The sequence below is a fragment of the Bubalus kerabau genome, chromosome 15, assembly GCF_029407905.1.
Source record: "Bubalus kerabau isolate K-KA32 ecotype Philippines breed swamp buffalo chromosome 15, PCC_UOA_SB_1v2, whole genome shotgun sequence".
In the NCBI taxonomy this organism is placed as follows: domain Eukaryota; kingdom Metazoa; phylum Chordata; class Mammalia; order Artiodactyla; family Bovidae; genus Bubalus; species Bubalus kerabau.
This window is the reverse complement of record NC_073638.1, coordinates 59,445,077-59,469,258: the sequence shown is the minus strand read 5'-3', so window position 1 is coordinate 59,469,258 and position 24,182 is coordinate 59,445,077. Positions and strand designations below refer to the sequence as shown.

Sequence of the window (24,182 nt, the reverse complement as noted above, 5' to 3'; positions counted from 1 at the left end):
AAGACTTAGAATAGCAGTAATATGGATGAAGATAAGACTATATTAGAATTCTAGTAAACTAAGTTGCTGCTTATTTTGGTGGTCATGGACTATGAATTATTTTAATTTACTTCTCAGCACTTTTCTGTACTTTGTCATTTTAATTAAGAAAAAATATTAGTCAGAAACACAAATACTGATCTATGGAAAAATATATCATGCTTCTGGATTGGGATGCAGAGTAAAGATGTCAATTCTTTATTATGTGTTTACTACAATTCATCAAAATGGTTTTTAAACTTGGCCAAGATATTCAAAGCTTTAAAGGTATAAAAAGCAAAAAAAAAACCCAAAAGTTCACAAAAGAAATAATACATATAATGAAACACTAGCAATTAAAAAGGTGGAATGAAATATACAAAATCATTACTACTTAGGTGGTAGTTTAACGAGTTTAATTTTTTTCTGTGTACTTTTCTATATAAGTTTACCCCAGTAAGAATATCTACTTTTACAAACTATTGAACACAAAAGCTTGTTGTATTTTTATAATTTAGTTTTTGTTGTTGCTATTGTTTGTTAGTCACTACTTTATGTCTGACTCTTGGGGACTCCTAGACTGTAGTCGGCCAGGATTCTCTGTCTAGTGGATTTTCCACGTAAGAGTATTAGAGTAGGTTGCTATTTCCTCCTGAAGGATCTTCTAGAGCCAGGGATTGAACCTGCATCTCCTGCATTGGCAGGTGGATTCTCTACCACTGAGCAAGCCAGGAAGCACCATAACTTCTTTCAGTTCAGTTCAGTTCAGTTGCTCAGTAACTCCTTTCAGTTCAGTTCAGTCCAGTCACTCAAGTCGTGTCCAACTCTTTGCAACCCCATGAATCGCAGCACATCAGGCCTCCCTGTCCATCACCAACTCCCAGAGTTCACTCAGACTCACGTCTGTCGAGCCGGTGATGCCATCCAGCCATCTCATCCTCTGTCGTCCCCTTCTCCTCTTGCCCCCAATCCCTCCCAGCATCAGAGTCTTTTCCAATGAATCAAACTCTTCGCATGAGGTGGCCAAAGCACTGGAGTTTCAGCTTCAGCATCATTCCCTCCAAAGAAATCCCAGGGCTGATCTCCTTCAGAATGGACTGGCGGGATCTCCTTGCAGTCCAACGGACTCTCAAGAGTCTTCTCCAACACCACAGTTCAAAGGCATCAATTCTTCGGCACTCAGCTTTCTTCACAGTCCAACTCTCACATCCATACATGACCACTGGAAAAACCATAGCCTTGACTAGACGGACCTTACCTACAGTCAAATGATGCAATCAATTATAATTTTTATTTTCTTTATACATGTCTATATTCTCTAAACTCAATATGCAGAGCACATATTAACTCTAAATTCAGAAAAAAAAAATGTTTAAAAACAATTGTCTTCCAACATCCATCTTCCACTGTGGTATAAGTCAGCTAACACCCCAATGCTCCAATTTTAATGTGTTTCCTCTTGTACAGTCCTCAGAGGCAAGGGAAAAGTTTCAGTTTTCAAACAACAGGTGATCTGACATGTCATCTTTTCTGAAAGTGCTAAAATGAGTTAGCCTAAAATTCAGCTTTCCTATGAATTGCTTAGTTTTTGTTTTGTTTGTTTGTTTTTTGTGAAAATGTGAGTTTCTATTTTTGACTTAGTTTTAACAGAGTGAAGAACTTGGGATTTTTAAGAAGCATAGGCTACCAAAGCGATCTTGAGAAAGAAGAATGGAACTGGAAGAATCAACCTATCTGACTTCAGGCTCTACTACAAAGCCACAGTTATCAAGACAGTATGGTACTGGCACAAAGACAGGAATATAGATCAATGGAACAAAATAGAAAGCCCAGAGATAAATCCACGCACATATGGACACCTTATCTTTGACAAAGGAGGCAAGAATATACAATGGATTAAAGACAATCTCTTTAACAAGTGGTGCTGGGAAATCTGGTCAAACACTTGTAAAAGAATGAAACTAGAACACTTTCTAACACCATACACAAAAATAAACTCAAAATGGATTAAAGATCTAAACGTAAGACCAGAAACTATAAAACTCCTAGAAGAGAACATAGGCAAAACACTCTCTGACATACATCACAGCAGGATCCTCTATGACCCACCTCCCAGAATATTGGAAATAAAAGCAAAAATAAACAAATGGGACCTAATTAACCTTAAAAGCTTCTGCACATCAAAGGAAACTATTAGCAAGGTGAAAAGACAGCCTTCAGAATGGGAGAAGATAATAGCAAATGAAGCAACTGACAAACAACTAATCTCCAGAATATACAAGCAACTCCTACAGCTCAACTCCAGAAAAATAAATGACCCAATCAAAAAATGGGCCAAAGAACTAAACAGACATTTCTCCAAAGAAGACATACACATGGCTAACAAACACATGAAAAGATGCTCAACATCACTCATTATCAGAGAAATGCAAATCAAAACCACTATGAGGTACCATTTCACACCAGTCAGAATGGCTGTGATCCAAAAGTCTACAAGTAATAAATGCTGGAGAGGGTGTGGAGAAAAGGGAACCCTCTTGCACTGTTGGTGGGAATGCAAACTAGTACAGCCACTATGGAGAACAGTGTGGAGATTCCTTAAAAAACTGGAACTAGAACTGCCTTATGATCCAGCAATCCCACTGCTGGGCATACACACTGAGGAAACCAGAAGGGAAAGAGACACGTGTACCCCAATGTTCATCGCAGCACTGTTTATAATAGCCAGGACATGGAAGCAACCTAGATGTCCATCAGCAGATGAATGGATAAGAAAGCTGTGGTACATATACACAATGGAGTATTACTCAGCCATGAAAAAGAATACATTTGAATCAGTTCTAATGAGGTGGATGAAACTGGAGCCTATTATACAGAGTGAAGTAAGCCAGAAAGAAAAACACCAATACAGTATACTAACGCATATATATGGAATTTAGAAAGATGGTAACAATAACCCTGTGTACGAGACAGCAAAAGAGACACTGATGTATAGAACAGTCTTATGGACTCTGTCGGAGAAGGAGAGGGTGGGAAGATTTGGGAGAATGGCATTGAAACATGTAAAATATCATGTATGAAACGAGTTGCCAGTCCAGGTTTGATGCACGATACTGGATGCTTGGGGCTGGTGCACTGGGACGACCCAGAGGGATGGAATGGGGAGGGAGGAGGGAGGAGGGTTCAGGATGGGGAACACATGTATACCTGTGGCAGATTCATTTTGATATTTGGCAAAACTAATACAATTATGTAAAGTTTAAAAATAAATTAAATTAAAAAAAAAAAAGCATAGGCTACTCTTTGACAACAGCAAAATAAATAAATAAAAGAGAGAAAGAAATTAATTCCTCAAAAGATATGTACATTGAAATGACAGAATGTTTCCAATTTGCATACTTTACTATATGTTGTAATTATAGATGTATTTTTAAGAATATGATCAATTTATCTCATCTGTCCATCCTTCCAACCAACCATCCACCCATTTATCCATTATCCCCAGAAGTAATCCCTAGCCCAAATTTGTGTTTATCTCCATTATGTACATTTTATACTATAACTATAATTGGAGATATATATTTATAAATAATATATAGTATCACTTAGCTTTTCCTACTTTACATAGTTATGCAGGGATGGTGATCATTTATCTGTTCTTGTTTTTCTTAACTATTACTTTCCCTTTCTCTGTACCTCTCTCCGCTATTAATTTCTTCTTTCTCAAGTTCTCTATGATTAGACATACAAAAATGCATACACAAAGTCTGTAATAAGCCTATGGATATGTTTCCTTAGATACTGCTTCTTTTACTTAGATGTGATAGATTCTAAGCAGCTTATTTATTTTTAATATTAAAAGATACCCATGAAAAATAAGAATCCTTTCCCCCATATCCTCATTTTTAAAACTACTGTCTTCCAGTTTACTACGTATAACGTTTTATACCAGTATTATTTTAATTTCATTTCCCTTTTCACGGCTACTTTTGTGGAGCATCTTTTCACACACTGATGTTTAGTGATTGACCCTTCTATTATTAGTCTACTTTTGAAATTGGAATTTGTTGTCTTATCGATTTTGAGAGAACTCTATTTGATAAATATTAATAGGGTTCAGGAAAAGTTATCTTAGACTATGGCACCTTGGCATACTGAATATCTTTACACTGAAAGAATTTGTGAAATGGCACATAAGAGCCTCAAGTCAGAGAGGCCCTGTGTTGTGCTGTGCTTAGTCGCTCAGCCGTGCCCAACTCTTTGTGACCCCATAAACTGTAGCCCGCCAGGCTCCTCTGTCCATGGCGATTCTCCAGGCAAGAATATTGGAGTAGGTTGCCATGCCCTCCTCCAGGGGATCTTCCCTTCCCAAGGATCGAACGTAGGTCTTCTGCATTGCAGGCAGATTCTTTACCAGCTGAGCTACCAGGGAAGCCTGAGAGATGCCCTGCTTACATCTAAAAGTGTTTGAGATTTTAATCAGAACAGCTAATTGATTCTTGTGATACTTCTCAACCTGTCACTGACTGTATGACATGAAGCCATACTTGTATTCTTGAATTTAATCCTATTAGGCCATGGCTATGCAGAGTATCGGAGAAGGCAAAGGCACCCCACTCCAGTACTCTTGCCTGGAAAATCCCATGGGCGGAGGAGCCGGGCAGGCTGCAGTCCATGGGGTCGCAAAGAGTCGGACACGACTAAGCGACTTCACTTTCACTTTTCACTTTCAGGCACTGGAGAAGGAAATGGCAACCCACTCCAGTGTTCTTGCCTGGAGAATCCCAGGGATGCGGGAGCCTGGTGGGCTGCCGTCTATGGGGTCACACAGAGTCGGACACAACTGAAGTGACTTAGCAGCAGCAGCAGCAGCAGCATGCAGACTACATCATGAGAAACACTGGGCTGGAAGAAGCACAAGCTGGAATCAAGATTGCCGGGATACATATCAATAACCTCAGATAGGCAGATGACACCACCCTTATGGCAGAAAGTGAAGAGGAACTAAAGAGCCTCTTGATGAAAGTGAAAGAGGAGAGTGAAAAAGGTGGTTTAAAGCTCAACATTCAGAAAACCAAGATCATGGCCTCTGGTCCCATCACTTCATGGGAAATAGATGGGGAAACAGTGGAAACACTGTCAGACTTTATTTTGGGGGCTCCAAAATCACTGCAGATGGTGATTGCAGCCGTGAAATTAAGACGCTTACTCCTTGGAAGCAAAGTTATGAGCAACCTAGACAGCATATTAAAAAGCAGTGACATTACTTTGCCAACAAAGGTCCATCTAGTCAAGGCTATGGTTTTTCCTATGGTCATATATAGATGTGAGAGTTGGACTGTGAAGAAAGCTGAGCACCAAAGAATTGATGCTTTTGAAGTGTGGTGTTGGAGAAGACTCTTGAGAGTCCCTTGGACTGCAAGGAGAGCCAACCAGTCCATCCTAAAGGAGATCAGTCCTGGGTGTTCATTGGAAGGACTGATGCTAAAGCTGAAACTCCAGTACTTTGGTCACCTCATGCGAAGAGTTGACTCACTGGAAAAGACTCTGATGCTGGGAGTGATTGGGGGCAGGAGGAGAAGGGGACGACAGAGGATGAGATGGCTGGATGGCATCAACGACTCGACGGACTTGAGTTTGAATAAACTCCGGGAGTTGGTGATGGACAGGGAGGCCTGGCGAGCTGCGATTCATGGGGTCACAAAGAGTTGGACACAATTGAATGACTGAACTGAACTGAACTGATTATTCTTTTTGTCCAATTCTTTTTGAAACCCCAAGGACTATTATTCTTTTAACTAAATTATGGGTGACTTAGATATACTAGCATTGCATTTTGTCTGCATTTATGCTTCAATGATATTGGACTTTTTCTCTTTTTCCTTTTATACTATCTCTAGCAGAATTAGGCATTAAAACACTGCTGAATTCAATACAAAATGAACTTTAAGAGCTCTTCATATTTACGAAGGTCAGAACTAGCATAAATGGCAATGCTCTTTCCTACTCTTTAAGAGCTAGATAACAATTGCAAACCTGGTCACTATGCATTTTTCTATACACTTTAGTTACCTTTCTAATGTTTTCTATGGCAAAAACCAATTAAAGGTTTATAATTATTGAGTCAATTTTAATATTTTATATTTTCTTAGTACATTATTCATTTAATCTAGGGATTCACATGTTGCCACAGAATTGCAATAAAATCACCTTACAATTTACCTTGTGCCTGTGGTTGATCTTCTCTCTCAATCTTAATCATATAAATATTTTTGCTGAATATTTATTTTTACCCTTAACAATCAGGCTGAAAGGGATTTTGCTATTTTCAAAAAATGATGACTTGAGATTTCTCTTTTTTTTCTTTTCAGTATCTTTGATTCTAGATTTTCTCTGGTTGTGTACTGTCACCCTGCTTATTTAACTTACATGCAGAGTACATAATGCAAAATGCTAGGCTGGATGAAGCACAAGCTGGAATCAAGATTGCTGGGAGAAATATCAGTAACCTCAGATATACAGATGACATCACCCTTAACGCAGAAAGTGAAGCGGAACAAAAGAGCCTCTTGATGAAAGTGAAAGAGGAGAGTGAAAAAGTTGGCTTAAAGCTCAAACATTTAAAAAACTAAAATCATGGCATCTGGTCCCATCACTTCATGGCAAATAGATGGGGAAACAATGACAGACTTTATTTTCTTGGGCTCCAAAATCACTGCAGATGGTGACTACAGACATGAACTTAAAAGACACTTGCTCCTTGAAAGAAAAGCTATGACCAACCTAGACAGCATATTAAAAAGCAGAGACATTACTTTGCCAACAAAACTCCGTCTAGTCAAAGCTATGGTTTTTCCAGTAGTCATGTATGGATGTGAGAGCTGAACCATAAAGTTGAGCGCCGAAGAATTGATGCTTTTGAACTGTGGTGTTGGAGAAGACTTGACAGTCCCTTGGACTGCAGGGAGATGAACCCTGAATATTCACTGGAAGAATTGATGCGGAAGCTCCAATACTTTGGTCACCTGATGCAAAGAACTGACATTGGAAAAGACCCTGATGCTGGGAAAGACTGAAGGCAGGAGGAGAAGGGGACAACAGAGGACGAGATGGTTGATTGGCATTACCGACTCAATGGACATGAGCTTGAGCAAATTCTGGGAGTTGGTGATGGACAGGAAAACCTGGCATGCTGCAGTCCATGGGGTCGCAAAGAGTTGGACACGATTGGGTGACTGAAGTGAACTGAGCTGAATTATCTCTTTCTGCTTTATTTTGATTTATCTTTTTGTTGTTTAATTTTTTAAAGGGAATTACTTTGTGGATGAACCAAAAAAAAAACACCTCAATAAAATTTGAGATAAGGTACTATAATTTAATAAAATGAGATTATTGGGTGATGGGCAAAATATACATCCCATCTCTGTCACTATTAAGTCATATGTGCCTTTTAGCAAACTAGTAGGCATAGCTAATAGTTTCCACATTTGTAAACTGCAAAGAGAATACAGTCTTGCGATTCCATTTAAGAAACTAGAGTGTCTGGAAGAATAAGAGACGTTGGGAATCACCACCTTTAGAAACAATAATATCTAAGAGAACCAGGCTGTCTATGCTAGTGATATATAATGGAGACCTATATTCATTCTATAAATATTCAGATCATAATCAAGTAAACTCCTAAAAAGTTTCACAAATATGAATGCCCCAGTACAAGACTTCAAGATGGTGCATTTTAAGTTACTTTGCTTAAAATGAAAGAATGATTAAAAAAAATACTGTGCCATAGAAACTCACCCTCATATTTCTGTTAGAAATAAAGAACCTGGGGTCAAATAGGTTTCTAGGGACTTCACAAACACTGTGATCTTGCAAACAAAAATCTAGGTAAATTTATTTACACTTTTATCGGGAGATGTAATCACTTAGATTGGCAAAGAGTCTGGGACCTGAGAGAGGTTGAAAAGACTCTTCTAGATTTGCAATCCAACCTTCTAACTTTAGCCTGTGATTAAACCTTTCCATGGTCTTACTTTCGCTACTTCACCAAAGACCTTTTCATTGTTGGACAGCTACAACTCGTAAAAACTCTATGTCCAGTCACAATTTACCTCTAAAATTCTCATCTATTTTTTTTTTTTTTCCCAGTCTCTGGAGCTTAGCAGAAGAGAACAACTCCCCATTACAGAAAAGAGCCCTTTACATATTTGGAGATGGCCATCTGAATTCCAGGATATTTGTCTTTTACGGCCTGATGGCAACATGGCAAAAGGACATAACTCATTGATTCAAATGTTTTTCTCTAAAGGAAAATGCTTTTATGACGTATAAAGACAATAACCTTATATTTTTTTTCAATTTCTACCATAAATGCTCACTATTTTTGACAGAGGGATAGAAAGGTCTAAATTTATTTGTGAAATGCCAAAAGATTTCAAAGAAAATTGCATTACATTGATGTATGTAACCTCATGAATTCTACAGAATTTTTACATACTTATTTACTCCACTAAATTCTTAGAAACTATAAATAAAATATTTTTTAAATGTTTTTAAAGTATGTGTTATCTGGCAAAATACTATTGAAGGATGGATTTCAACACATCTTCAAATATCTGCCAAAAATAATTTTTTGCGTTTATACTTATTTACAAAGGATAAATGCAGTAATATTTTTAAGTGGTGCTAAAAATATCACTTACATCAATTATTTTTGTATAAAAAGGGAGGAAATATTTCATTAAGTATAACATCATACAAGGGAAAACAAATTCCAAACAGTAAACCAAGAAACTATTACTGAGCAACAAAATTAAATGTCTATACAGGAGTATTACTTACGGGTACAATTCTGAAAGCTGTTCAGCTATTGCATATGCTGTTGGGTCTCTGTCTAATGCATACAGAGTAATATCTGGCTCCTTCTGTAGAATGGCTCTTGTGTGTCCTCCTGAACCAAATGTCATATCTAGGAAAACCTAGCCAACACAGAAAGAGAAAATTACCACTTAGTAAGAACAAAATTTATTCTTGCCAGCTTACTTTATTTCTAAACACACATAATGCTTTTAAGATCTGATAGCAAATAGAAAAATAATTATACTATTATTAATATATTTATTTTTGCCTAGAGTTCAATTTATTTTACATAAAGTTTGGATCAATTATGACTGATAAGTCCAAAAGAATTAGTCAGAGTATCAACAAAATAATAATTTTTGTCATAGGCTGGCCAGTTCACGACAAATTTACATTTCCTCCCATGAGGTCATACTGGCCATTGTGTTGTGGTGCTACTTTTTCAATGCTTTCAAGCTCCTGGCTAAAAATATTTCCAACAATTTCTCATCATTTGGAAACAGTTTACAATTGGCGTGACTCACTTTATCACAGTTTCTCTAAACACTTCATATTAAGCATAAAGATATTCAAGGAGAGAGAGAGATTATACCTAACAGTAGTCATAGGACAAATATTTAATTAACAAATTAGACCAGGAAAAAGCCCAAGGCTTAAGTCAAAACATCTGTGATAAATTCTATCTTTGCCACTAAGGAGCTATATTGCTCTGGAAATGTCATTTAAAATTCCACAGTGTCTAGACTTTTCCAGAGTTTAGAAAGAAAAAGAAGGTTTAGAAGAAGATATCCCAATACTTACCTAATTGGTAAGGTGACACATAACTTCTCATTTAAAGTGAAAGTTGCTCAGTCGTGTCTAACTCTTTGCGAATCCATGGACTGTATCCTATCAGGCTTCTCTGTCCATAGAATTCTTCAGGCAAGAATACTGGAATGGATAGTCATTCCCTGCTCTAGGGTTTGAATTCAGATCTCCTGCATTGCAGGCAGATTCCTTACTGTTTGAGCCACCAGGGGAGCCCCAAACTTCTAGGAAGTGGCCAAAACAATTTTGAAGTAAAAGATTTACCAGGACAACAGGATACAATATACAGGGGTACATACGTTTAAATGCTTGGATCATTCAAGATCCAGTTAATGAAGTTAACTGGATCTCAATCTATTTCTTAGCTATTTTATTTAGCCGCACTAAAAAAAAGCCAGCTGAGAGTTCAAGAAACTAGAAATTAGACCAGGACCACGATGGAAAAGAATATTAAAAAAAGATTATAAATATTTATATATTTATATATAGATAGATATGTGTGCATTTGTGTGTGTGTGTATAAAACTGAGTCACTTTGCTGTATAACAGAGATTAGCATAACATTGTAAATCAACTATACTTCAATTAAAAAACAAAAAGGCCAAGTGGGAAGAAATCAGGCGTGGAGCATAAGAAATATATATGTGAACAAGGTTGTTGAATTGTAGTTAATTTGGAAGTCAAGATACTCTCAACACATCCTCTGAAAGTTATGCTCTTTAGTTTAATGCACTCTCAATAAATTTCACTGGTATGATGAAAATAAAAACAATTATTCCAATAATACTGAATATTATAACAACATACACTAGAAGTCAGACTGTTAAAAATGTTTAAACATAAAACTCTTTTAAAAGTTCATGTGTACATTGCACAAAGGAAATTCCTGTAATGGATCTGAACATTTCTCTGTCCTGAATATTATAACTTTTTCCAGGGAGAGTGGCCAGAGACAAGGCACAATTATGCTTTGATTTTTTTTTTTTTGCTACAAGCTACCATGCTGAGTCCTGTGTTCCAATCATGTCCTCAGAAAAGTTAGCCTACTATTCAAAGAATAATATGGAGGAAGTCTTCTGATGAAAATTGAGAAGAGGAGGTATTTAAAGCATTACATCAGATGTAAATGTGATGGAAAGGTACAGGCGCTGCTTTTTAACGTGACTTTTTTAGCATAACTTAACCTCGCACTGCTGTAACTGTCAGCACGAAAGGTATGGCTACATATATTTTTCACCTTTCTAAACAGTAACGTTAAAACAGTATTTGAAGTCTTATTGTTTTTATGGCTGTTAGCAGTACATACTTAAATCTCACGATTGAGTAATTTCCTCTCCCAAGCTGTATACTTCTTTTATACATCTATGAAAAAGTAAAAATCTTCCACCATAGTTCACCTCAGTTTTAAAATTGCTAGCGGTTTAGCATGATTTAAACAGAGAACTTTTTTAGGCTTGAAAAAGTTATATATGTGAACCAAGTAGCTGAATTGTGATCATGCTTTCTTGCTAATCCCTAATATCAAATCCTATATAAGCCTAGGTTTAAACTAAGAGTATATCAGAGAAAGTAATTTGAACATAATTGCCTTCTCTCAAGCCAGGAAAGCCCCAATCAATATTTAAAAAGAAAAATTCTCATTATTAAAAAATATTCTGGAAAACGTGAATGAGATGATTATAATTTACATGATTATTTTTTAATCTATCATGATTATGCCCTTGGTGATATACTGACAATCAAGGAAATTTTCATAGTAAAAACAACCAGTTAAGTGTAACACAAAGGATGAAATAGGAGACAAATGGGATTTATGAAATGAGAACTGAACCCTACCATATGTCTTGGGTTAATAGGTGAGTGGCGCCATCAAATTCCATTTTAAAAATTCTAATACACAATGCCCATCAAAAATTATAAGTGACATCTAGGCCTTGTGAGTTACCCAGCACTACAACTGAAAAAGGAGCCAATTAGTTTTTCCTTTCTCTTGGGTCATTAACATGACATGCGATTACATTTTTTAATTTGTAAAATTTGATAATAAAATAAGGAAACTGGACAATTTTTCTTTGCTTAACAAATGTACAAGAACAAAAAATCTGAATGTTTCCAAATAATATTTTTACGGATCTCAACTGTACACATATGCAAATGTTTATGCTACAAACATATGGAATTCTTTCTTTGAATTACCTGATATAATTTACCTAAAAAGCCAAACCCATATTTGATACCAAGAGTTTTTTTCTGGTAATTTCATTTAATACCAGCATAACCCTGACCAAATCATTTTAACTGCCTAAGTTTCAAATTCTTCATCGAAGAAGTGGGAATAAAACATATCCTTGTTTACCTTGAAATTTATAAAGATTATCTTATTTCTTCCTTACAACCCTGAAGTAGGTGTTAGTAAGTTTTCTACACACAGAAACTAAAATTACACTAAGCTAATAAGTGGATAATGCAACAGCTGAATACAGGTGTATCTGGCTCCAAAACACTCTGACTATGCATTAAATCAATATAGTCTATCTATCTGCACACTGTTTTACGGCTTTCCAAGCATTAATGTTTTCCTACTTGGTCTAACAAAAGTCGGTAAGGGAGTATGAAAAAGTGGCATTATCCACATTTTTGCAAACAGAAAACTCAGGTTCAGAGAAAAAATATCATTTGACTAAGATCATATTACTAGTAAGTGAGGGAAAGAGAATCCTAAACAAGGGCTCACCATCTCTGATTTCTGTGCTCTTTCCGAAAGAAATAAAGAAAGAGAAAAAAGGGAAGGAACAAAACAAAAATAAGAAAAAAAAAAGTAAATGATCCGAGATGGCTTTATAAAAAACATACAAGAAAAATTTACTGTTTTATAGATGACTCATTCCCACTGGAACTTAGGCTCTTGAAAATCCATCTTTATGCATCTCTCTCTCTTTCCCACTCCCTTCCTCCCGCCCTCCCGCCCTCCTCTCTCTCTCCCACCATCTCTGTTCCTCTTCTCCTGTTTCAAGCAGACACCTAGGTATCTAGAGCTTTAGAATGTAGGTTCTTTTTTTTTTTTTTTAAAACCCTTCATTTTTTTAATTTATTTTTTTATTTTATTTTTTAACTTTACAATATTGTATTGGTTTTGCCATATATCAACATGAATCTCTTCCAGGATTTTTGCACAAAAGAAAGAAAGAACTTTCTACAACCACTTTTATATCTTTTAGTTACAAAAAAACAACAAAGTTAAGAAAGAGAGAAAGCTAGTTACACTGGGTAGGTGGTATGTTTAAGAAAAAGAAAGAAATTTCTTTGAAATTGAATAGAAGAGATATGGAAAAGATGAACAAATTCCAGAGAGGTGCAGGACCAATGAAGTGCCTGACAGGTGCTAAGACCTCAGAGCTGCCAGATAGATGACAGAATGAAGGGGATGGATCCTTAGTCATGGGGTTCCCCATGCTACCAGAGTTCCATGCCTCTCTATGGCACAGAAGCAGCAAAACCAACCATTGGTCCTAGTGTGTCTACACAGGTTAAAACGAAAGGCATCTTAGGGGAAATTAAATGTGATATGAGGTGACTAAGATGATGCAGGGCTTTGGCATAGCTCTGGGTGGTGTGTGGGGTCTGGGGGATAAACCAAATTGATAGCTTTACAGAACAGGGAGACTGAGGATCAGAAATGAAATGAAGGTTATTTAAAGAAAATAAAAAACTAGCATTTGCAGAATAGGATGCATAACTACAATTCTTCAATCTGCCTCCAATTTAATATGGTAGTATCAGTGCACAGTAGTAGGTGTGTAGTATATATTTAATGATGTGATATGAAAAAAAGAGCTAAGTCTCCCAATGCAACTATGAAGACAGCAATACTCATCTGTATATATGAATTCAGAAATACTCCTCAAGATTTAAGACTCATTATGATAGGATCACATAAGAGAGTCACAAGATGCCCAACTTTTAAGCCATTTAAAATCTATGTATTCTAATATTAGCAATAGACTCATTAATAACAGAATTTCTTCAGAATATTAATAATGATAAATAACTATGAAACTCTGTAACATGCTTTTATTTACTGATCAGTCTCCTTTGAAATATGAAAATGACACTTCTTAGTTTGGGTTAGCTCTTTCGATCAAATACAACTCAATTACATTTTATCCCCATGGTCTTCTAAATATCATAGAGAAGATTAGATTTTACTTTTCACCATGATGAGTCACACTTGAATAGCTGTGGATCTGATATGGACATGGAACAAACACTGAATTTCAGAGCTCAGAGGGTCACTCTGTTGTTCAGTCGCTCAGTCATGTTTGACTCTGCGACTCTGTGGACTGCAGCATGCTAGGCTTCCCTGTTCTTCACCATCACCCAGAGCTTGCTCGAACTCATGTCCATAGAGTCAGTGATGCCATCCAACCATCTCAACCTCTGTTGTCCCCTTCTCCTCCTGCCTTCAATCTTTCCCAGGATCAGGGTCTTTTCTAACGAGTTGACCAAAGTGTTGGATCTTCAGCTTCAGCATCAGTCCTTCCAATGAATATTCAGGCCTGATTAAGCAAGACATAACATACTATTTATTCTACCCCCTCATTTTATTTATGAGGAGACCAAGGCCCAAAGAAGGTAGCTGGTAGCTAGTTGAGGGCAAAGTTAATACAAAAAGCAGATCCTGTGCTCTTTCCACTTCATCTCATAATACTCCCCCATTGAAATTATATAATCACATTGTAATAAAAGCAATTCCTCATTGAAAAAGCATTTTCCTAATACAAAGATATATGCAAGTGGGAACTCTGCACAACGGGCCTCCAACACAGTTAAAAACAATTACTATTCTACCATTTTAATTTTCTTAAGACTTTATGATGATAAGTATGTTGAACTAAATTCCAAAGACAATTACGTTTTATATGTGGCCTGAAAAAAGAGGTATGGCCATTATGCACAAGAGCAACTAGTGAAGATTTACTTCTTGAGATGTTACAGTTTTCAAATGGATCTTGAAACTGAAAACAAAAAAATTAAAACATCTAAAATCATAGACTCACAGGTGATTAAAGCTAGAAGGACCTATAAAGATAATCCACATTTATCATCATTATATACCACTCTGTCTTTATAGATTATATCTATATCCCTTTTATATAATATGTCTCAAATGTGATATCCTTTAAGACAGCTAAGGCTGCTCTCTGAAGGGGTGAGACTGGCAGAAATCACGGGATTTGCCCCAGATCACCCTCCATACACTAGATACTTAAATGATTCTTTTTTTTTTCCAATATAAGACTTCTAATCCTTGACATTTTCACACTGTAACAACACTGTTAAAATTGGACAGGAAAACATTTTTAGCCACGAACAGTACGAGGGCAGATCTTCCAATTTCATTTTTCTAATGTTGATTAGTCATTTCCAATCTGTGCAAGATTTGTAATAGTAAGTTCTCATCTGAATTTGGAAACAATATGGCCTGATTTCACTTTAAAATTTCTTCCTATGAATATTTTCTTTTCTGGCAATTATTCATTTTTAATTTTTCGAATTAAAATGTTTTTGAAAGAATGTTAATTTAATTTCACCTATTTGTAACTAGTTTCATTTTGAAAATACTGAAAGGTCTCAGGAATATACTTAACTTTCTAGAGTTTTTTCAGGAGGTTATTAAATTAAAATGCATGGCGTTAATTGATAATCTGTGTATTTAGGGAAGATCCAATATAGATAAGGCCATAGAAGGTAATACAAAGATAAGTTAGGAGACTTCCAATTTGGTGAGAGACTTTAGACAGGCTTGCTGCTGCTGCTGCTGCTAAGTTGCTTCAGTCATGTCCAACTCTGTGCGACCCCATGGACTGCAGCCCACCAGGCTCCTCCGTTCATGGGATTTTCCAGGCAAGAGTACTGGAGTGGGGTGCCATTGCCTTCTCCAATGCATGAAAGTGAAAAGTGAAAGTGAAGTCGCTCAGTCGTGTCCGACTCTTCGCGACCCCATGGACTGCAGCCCACCAGGCTCCTCCGTCCATGGGATTTTCCAGGCAAAAGTACTGGAGTGGGGTGCCATTGCCTTCTCCGTAGACATGCTTACAAATAACAATTAGTAAAAAGAAATCAACAATATAAGAAAGATATATATAATATTTTACAAGGAGTAAAAATAAATATTAATTTTAATCAGAAAATAGATGAATGAAAGTGTAGTAGGTTACAGTTCAGCTGGGCCTTGAAGGCTGGGCAGAGTCAGAGCTTACCTTTCTTCTCATGTTCCATAGTCTCCAAAACTAATCAGTTATCAAGTCCAGTTGATTTTATCATACAAATATATCTTAAATCTTTCTATTTCCATCATCAATTCAAAGCACCCAAACTTCTTTGCTTTATTAATGCAATAACCTCAAAAGTCATATCCATACCTCTAATTTCACTTTTGATTCTTCTCACTACACTGTTAACAGGATATCCTTTCTAAAATAAAATAGCAGCATGTGGCATTCCTACTTAAACCCTCTCACAGGCTCTCCAAAAGTCCATGATAGAGTCCAAACTTCTAGGCAAAATGGACAATGTTCTTCATATTCTGGCCCCTTCATTTCTTTCCAACATTATCTTTCACTACACCCAGGCATGAATTTTACAATGTTTTCTACAGCCATACAGAAGTATGTGCAATAATCAAATATGCCAAGCTGTCTCATGCCTTCTCTCCCATTTGTCTTGTTCCATCTCTCTCAAATTTTCTTCTCAAATAATTTTGAGAACACTAATTCGTCCATAGCTCTATTCGAAAAGTTAGAAATACAATAGTATGCCTAAATAGACACGGGTCCTGCTCTCATGTAGTTTTCAGCCTGGAGGCTTGAGTATCTCTAATATAATATCTTATTATTATTATTATATATTTTTTAGAATAACCTATGAAACTGTCCTAAACATTTGTGTCGCTGGTGCCAAACAATACATAACACACAGAATGTAATCTATAAATACCTGCTGGATAAATAAAAACAAAGAGAATTTAAAAAATTTTTTTAATTTGAAAAGAATTTTAAAAAGACATAGGAAAGGATATGTCTGTTATAAGGAGAGCATGTTTGACTAGACTCCAGGATTTATTAGAAGAAGAGGGTAGAAAGGAGAAAAAGGGAAAAAAGAGTAATGGAAAAAGAAAAACTTTGACATATGCTCCAGATACTGGGTTAGTTTTGCAGTATGTAGCCTGTCTTACTGCTCGTAATAGCAGTGTAAGATAGCCAAACTAGAGATCATGCAGGAAAGGCAGTGTGAGATCCAACTGCAGCAGTCCTAAAAGGCCAGGATAAGTCATCTATACCATATTTGCTAGACCCTGGACAGCTTTGAGGGCTTCTTTTTTTAAATACAAAAAATAGTTTGACTGCCAACAGTATGAGATGGATGGTGTGAGAATATAGCAGTGACCTAGAGGACACAAAAGCCTGAAATGGCAACAGGAATGGAGACGAATAACAAATGTACACATGTTTATTTCATATTTACTTTATGCAAAATGTGGTGCTACATATTTTATCTGTAGTTTTCAATCATTTTATACATAGACATAAATATACACACATTTTTAGCTAATTGAATGCAATTTTCAAAACCACACTCTGAGCCAAGTCACTATTATTATTACTATTTTACAGAAGAGAAAGGGGAGATTTAGAGTGGGCTAGGTAAGCTGTCTGAGGCACAGCTAATGAATGGTAAAACCTGATTTTAAAAACAGTTCTGTCTCCTGAACATGTACTACTAATTACTTTGCTTTTTTACAGAGGTAAGTGAAAAAAGTGAAGTCACTCAGTCGTGTCCTACTCTTTGAGACCCCATGGACTGTAGCCCACCAGGCTCCTCAGTCCGTGGGATTTTTCCAGGCATGTGGAGTGGGTTGCCATTTCCTTCTCCAGGGGATCTTCCCAAACCAGGGATCGAATCTGGGTCTCCCGCATTGTAGGCAGACGCTTTACCATCTGAGCTACCAAGGAAGCCTGCTTACAGAGGTAAGACAGTAATTATTATAGATGTGGTGAGTGAAGAAGTAAGAAGAATCACAAAGCATGCTATCCAGGTAACTAAGAGGATAACTGACACCATTTATTTTGCAATTATGTTAACTATGCCACACATTTTAAAAACTTAATCTCATATAATTCTTACCACAGCCTGCACAGTAGATAAAATAATTCTATTTTACAGATGAGTATATCAGAGTCATTTACTTAAGACTGTGTACCATTACATGTACCACATGAATTAGTGGTACAATTAGAGACAGAGGCAGAAATAAGCATTTCCTTTCCCTCACTTCTGCACTGCCCGCCATGCCCTGCCACCTCCATTAGGATCAGAAGGGCCAAGTATCAATTCTAACTCCAGAAGAGAGAAAACTAAAAATACGTGAGGATACATGCAGCTTGAGAGGGAGAACAAAGAGGTTTAAGAATTTTAAACAGGAGTAGAATAAGTCTTCGTAGTAAACTTAAAACAGTGAAGTGAGGAGTGAGGACTATTCTGAACGGAGATTATGAAGAGAGTTTAACACACACACACACACACACACACACACTCAAGTGTAATAGGCCCAATGATAATAGCAGTAATACATAGAGGAAGCAAGAAGTTTGGTTCCTGAAAGTGCTTGAAGAACATTAAGTCCTAATTGTATTTTTAAAAGCTCATCCTAATAAAACACACACACACACACACATATATATAAGATAAATTATTTTCATTATATATATTACACTATATATCACATCATGCAGCCTTTGGAAACACTGTGCCCCAAATATAATGCACCTGGCATACATTTACCAAATGGAACAGAGGCGAGCTCTTTGATGCAGCTAGTGAGAAAAGTGTTGAGATGAGCTAGTTCTTTGGATATATGATATAACAGATATTCTGACCAAAAAAAAAAAACCTAGAAAGTAATCTGGTTTATAATGTCACTGAGATGTTTATAATTGCTAAGGCAAGCTATTATTCCACCACTGTGTGCTTAAATCACTCAGACTCTCAGAGAATTCTGTAAGGCTTTACTTATGTTTTCTGTCTAATCTGTTGACAGGTAGACATTTGTCATACTGATGCATTTGCAGACCAAAAATAAATTAGAACATATAACTGTGAACATAGAGGGCCACCAACCTCAATGTCAGCAACCATTTCTCCTACAAAACCCCTTGATTTATTATTGTCTTGTCAAGGTCTGTTGAGTATCCGTCTGCTATGTGCTTATCTTTGTTTTATTTGTAACCATTACATGGGCTTATGTAAAAGGAAAAAAATCTCAAAAGAACATAAAAGTTATACCACAAACAAAACAATCAATGCATTGCAATAAATTTATCTCCTTTCTCATTTTATCAAGAGTATTGGTGTTACTATAATGACTCATTCTGCCTAAATTCTGCACACATTTCATCTTGTAGCTTAAATTCTTATTCACAAAAGAAATCTTACTTGTCATAACAAAACTTATTTTTTATCTTCTTCACAAAATATGTTCTTCAATTATGTCAAACAATTAGAGTATTCATCCTTGCTGGTGATGAGTAACTTTTACTCTTACCTATAATAAGGAATGAATTTCAATCACAAATCTTAGCCCTGTACAACAGACTGCCATTTGATCTGCTTTCAAATACAATGGTTGAATTAACACAAATGACTAAGAACAATATGGCATGAGTGGTCTCAATAAGCTTAATTTCTCAAAGGTCACAGGCACAGACAATGCTAATCTGTCAGTATCTTTTGGAATAAGAAAAATAGTTTTATTCAACACCATCAAGAAATTCAGATAATATATTCTGGACAGACTTTTCAAGGAATAACATACAATTACCAAGCATGATAGACAGTTATTTTCTCTAACGATTATTAAGTGTATAGATTTGGAAAAATAATGTGAAAATAATGAAATACTGAATCCTTACGTCAATGTGTTCAGCAAATGCTCTTTCCAAAAATTTTTGGTGGGGGTGGGGGGTACAAGTCATTTTACTGATGGTGGCTTCAACACGGTTTAAGTATTAAATGTTCAGTTTAGTTCAGTTCAGTTCAGTCGCTCAGTCATGTCCGACTCTTTGTGACCTCATGAATCGCAGCATGCCAGGCCTCCCTGTCCATCACCAACTCCCGGAGTTCACTCAAACTCACGTCCATCGAGTCTTAATCACCATTAAAATAAAACCAATGATGGTAATATTTTCTATTACTCAGCCTCCAAATAACATTAATTTTATACACATCAAAGCAAACCTATATACATAAGTTGCTGTTGTTTAGTCACCCAGTCTTGTCCGACTCTTTTGTGACCCCATGGATTGGGATTTTCCAGGCAAGAATACTGGAGTGGTTTGCCATTTCCTTTCTCCAGCAGATCTTCCCAGCCCGGGGGTCAAACCTGCATCTCTTGAATTCTTTACCACTGAGCCACTGGGGAAGGAGGAGGGAGGAGGGTTCAGGATGGGGAACACATGTATACCTGTGGCGGACTCATGTTGATATATGGCAAAACCAATACAATATTGTAAAGTTAAAAAATAAAATTAAATAAATAAATAAAATAAAATGTTTAAAATGTAAATATTATTATTACTTTTCTTGTTCAGATAGTAATACCTTTAAAGATTTTTAGTATAGCCCTTTAAAATTTTATCTTCTGGAGCATAAACAACTGCATTTTCAAATGAATTGGACAGCAGGACCTAATTTAACTACACTGGTATTCTGACATATTACTAGAAACAAAGAATCCAAAATTTCTCAATTTTTAACTGACCAGGAAGACTTTATACATCTTTCAATTGTGGTCCAATGAAGTTGACCAAATGAAGCAAGTCATACTAAAATCAATTATCTAATTACCTTGATAATAAAGTAAAAATTATACACTTATTATATAAATTCTGTATGGAGTATAGAGAATTTTGGAGTATAAATTTTACAGGGAGATACACAGAATTATAAAACATACTGCTAGTTTCCTAATGGACATTCAGACTCTTTGAAGAGACCAAACATGAATCCCTGGAAATAATTAAATAACAAAATTTCAGGCATGTCAAGCGTCAATGTATAGTTATATGTCAATGTTAACAAAGAGTAAATTATGTTTTATGGAAGCAAGTAATACTATAGGCGGTCATGGTCTGAAAAGTCTCCCTCCTTAAAGAAGACAGCCCCAAGTCAAACCTTGGTTAGAACCAGCTAAGCATAACAGAGGAAAGAAGGTGCACCAGAAGAAAGGAACAATCTGAAATAAAGTCAAAGGAACATTATCCTTGAATCATTAACTGGTTTAATTGTATAGCACACAGGACTTGTAAAAAGAATAGACTAGATTGAATATTAGGTTGTTTAACGTTTCTGAGCCTGCTCTCTTAGTTATAAAATGAACTCTGAAACACTCACCTTACAGGGTTACAATGAGAATGAAATAAATTTGTGTATATAAAGTGCTTAGAATCCTTCCTGGCACATAGTGAGTGATTAAAAGTAGTAATTATAAAAATGATGATAATAATGATACTTACTACTTCCACCTTCAAGAAGCACAAAAACAGATGAGAGGCCATGAAGTACAGGGCTTGCATTGGGATAACGACAGGTAGGGACGGAAGGGTTCAACGAGGAATGACAGAAGGAGTGCTACCATGAAGCAGCACTCATAAGAATCAAAGCTTAGTTTACATACAAATGATAAACCTGTAAAAAATGCCAAAGTTGTCACAAAACTTTCAAACCTATTTGTATCAAAGAAAGATGACAGCACTGACCATGAAAACCTCTGCTATAATCAGAGTAAATAATCTGTTTTACTGGGAATCAACATGATCCTCTCAAACTCTGACCCCCTCAAAATATAAACTGCCAATTTGTAAGTAGAAAAAACTGCCAATTTTTTCCTTCATACTCATAACCACTTCTAGTTATCATATAGCTTTACATTTAAATCGATGACACTAACAGGTGTTAAGTATCAATTCTAGATCACTAACAGAGAATGGGTCATCCTATAAATCAATCCTCATTATTATTAATAATAGCAAAGATTCACCAGATCCTTTCTATGTATGACAACTGGGGGCTACTTTACATGACAACTCTATGAGGTAGATGTTATTATTGTTTCTATCTCACATGGAGAAATATTTGCCTAAGGTTGCAATGGTTAATACATTACAGTGTTATCTGAAACTTTGCAACCTCTCCTTTGATATGCTCTTAACAAAATTTCCTATAGTTTCTATAATTTATTTCTGAGTGGCACAAGTATCAAATCATGTCATTCCTCTTCTGCTCAAGACTTCCTAATGACCTCCTATTTCACAAAGCCCTTCAAAAAAAAGAAAAAAAAAACCCCAGCAAACCTCATCTAACTTAAGTGACACCATCTTCTACTTCATCTTAACTTCTCCTCTGCTCCTGAATCATTATTCTAATTAGCAGAGCTTCCTTACTGTTCCTCAAACACATGCCTGTTACAAAGTATTTGTATTTAATGTGCCACCTCCCTGCCCGATCACAGCAGATATTCAAGTATGGAGCATTTGTTCTATCTTTTCTTCTAGGATTTTGCTTAAATATAATTTTTAGTAAGGCTTTCCCAAATAAAAGGTTTTTCCACCATCAACCTTTATTTCACCCTTGATCCTTTCCTTGCTTCACTTCTTCTTCAAAGCACTTATCCATGTAACATAATGAACCGTATAGTCTTCTTCTGTATTATGTTTATGATCTGTGTCACATCACTAGAAGACAAGCTCTAAAAGAGGAAACACAGTTTTCAATCTCTAATACCTGGAACAGTACCTGTCACATTGTCGTGATGTTTTTGTGTAGCTGCTAAATCATGTGTGACTCTTTTGTGACCCCAAGGACTGTAGCTTGCCAGACTCCTCTGTCCACGGGATTTTGCAGGCAAGGATACTGGAGTGCATTGCCATTTCCTTTTCCAGGGGATATTCCTGACCAAGGGATCAAACTGGAGTCTCTTGCATTGGCAAGCAGATTCTTTACCACTGAAACACCTGGGAAGCTATGTCAATACAGCTGAATAAATATTTGTTGAATGCATACAAATATATTTGTAAGGATACAAACTACCAATAGGTAGTAAATAAATTTTGTTTTCAAAAGAATAAGGGGAAAAAGGAATTATTATTTAATGAGCATCTAACATGTGCCAGAAGGTCCACTAGGTGCTTGGCATACATTAACTCACTAAACATTCAACTAATAATCCTCTGAGAGATAGATATTGTTCACCCTGTTTGATCAGTTCAGTTCAAACAGTTCAGTCACTCAGTCGTGTCCAACTCTTTGCGACCCCATGAATCGCAGCACGCCAGGCCTCCCTGTCCATCACCAACTCCCGGAGTTCACTCAGACTCATGTCCATGGAGTCGGTGATGCCATCCAGCCATCTCATCCTTTGTCATCCATTTTCCTCCTGCCCCCAATCCCTCCCAGCATCAGAGTCTTTTCCAATGAGTCAACTCTTCACATGAGGTGGCCAAAGTCCTGGAGTTTCAGCTTTAGCATCATTCTTTCCAAAGAACACCCAGGGCTGATCTCCTTTAGAGTGGACTGGTTGGACCTCCTTGCAGTCCAAGGGACTCTCAAGAGTCTTATCCAACACCACAGTTCAAAAGCATCAATTCTTTGGCACTCAGCCTTCTTCACAGTCCAACTCTCACATCCATATATGACCACAGGAAAAATCATAGCCTTGACTGGACAGACCTTTGTTGGCAAAGTAATGTCTCTGCTTTTGAATATGCTATCTAGGTTGGTCATAACTTTTCTTCCAAGGAGTAAGCGTCTTTTAATTTCATGTCGGCAGTCACCATCTGCAGTGATTTTGGAGCCCCAAAAAATAAAGTCTGACACTGTTTTCACTGTTTCCACATCTATTTCTCATGAAGTGACAATAACCTCAAATATGCAGATGACACCACCCTTATAGCAGAAAGTGAAGAGGAACTAAAGAACCTCTTGATGAAAGTGAAAGAGGAGAGTGAAAAAGTTGGCTTAAAGCTCAACATTCAGAAAACTAAGATCATGGCATCTGATCCCATCACTTCATGGGACATAGATGGAGAAACAGTGGAAACAGTGTCAGACTTTATTTTGGGAGGCTCCAAAATCACTGCAGATGGTGACTGAAGCCATGAAATTAAAAGACACTTACTCCTTGGAAGGAAAGTTATGACCAACCTAGATAGCATAGTCAAAAGCAGAGACATTAGTTTGCCAACAAAGGTCCATCTAGTCAAGGCTATGGTTTTTCCAGTAGTCATGTATGGATGTGAGAGTTAGACTGTGAAGAAAGCTGAGTGCCGAAGAATTGATGCTTTTGAACTGTGGTGTTGGAGAAGACTCTTAAGAGTCCTTGGATTGCAAGGAGAAATTCTTGCAGTCCATTCTAAAGGAGATCAGTCCTGGGTGTTCTTTGGAAG

General features: G+C 36.6%; 1 protein-coding gene across 9 annotated transcripts in view; it reads right to left on the bottom strand.

The window, feature by feature from the left end:
- METTL15 (methyltransferase 15, mitochondrial 12S rRNA N4-cytidine) overlaps nt 1–24,182 on the bottom strand; it is a 280,288-nt gene that overhangs the window by 169,933 nt on the left and 86,173 nt on the right. For all 9 annotated transcript variants that reach the window (XR_008703109.1, XM_055549184.1, XM_055549183.1 and 6 more), the window contains one exon: nt 8,860–8,996. Coding sequence is in view for 8 of the 9 variants with exons in the window: in XM_055549184.1 (XP_055405159.1) it covers nt 8,860–8,996 (137 nt within the window). In the remaining variant the exon portion in view is untranslated. The remainder of the gene's footprint in view (nt 1–8,859; nt 8,997–24,182) is intronic.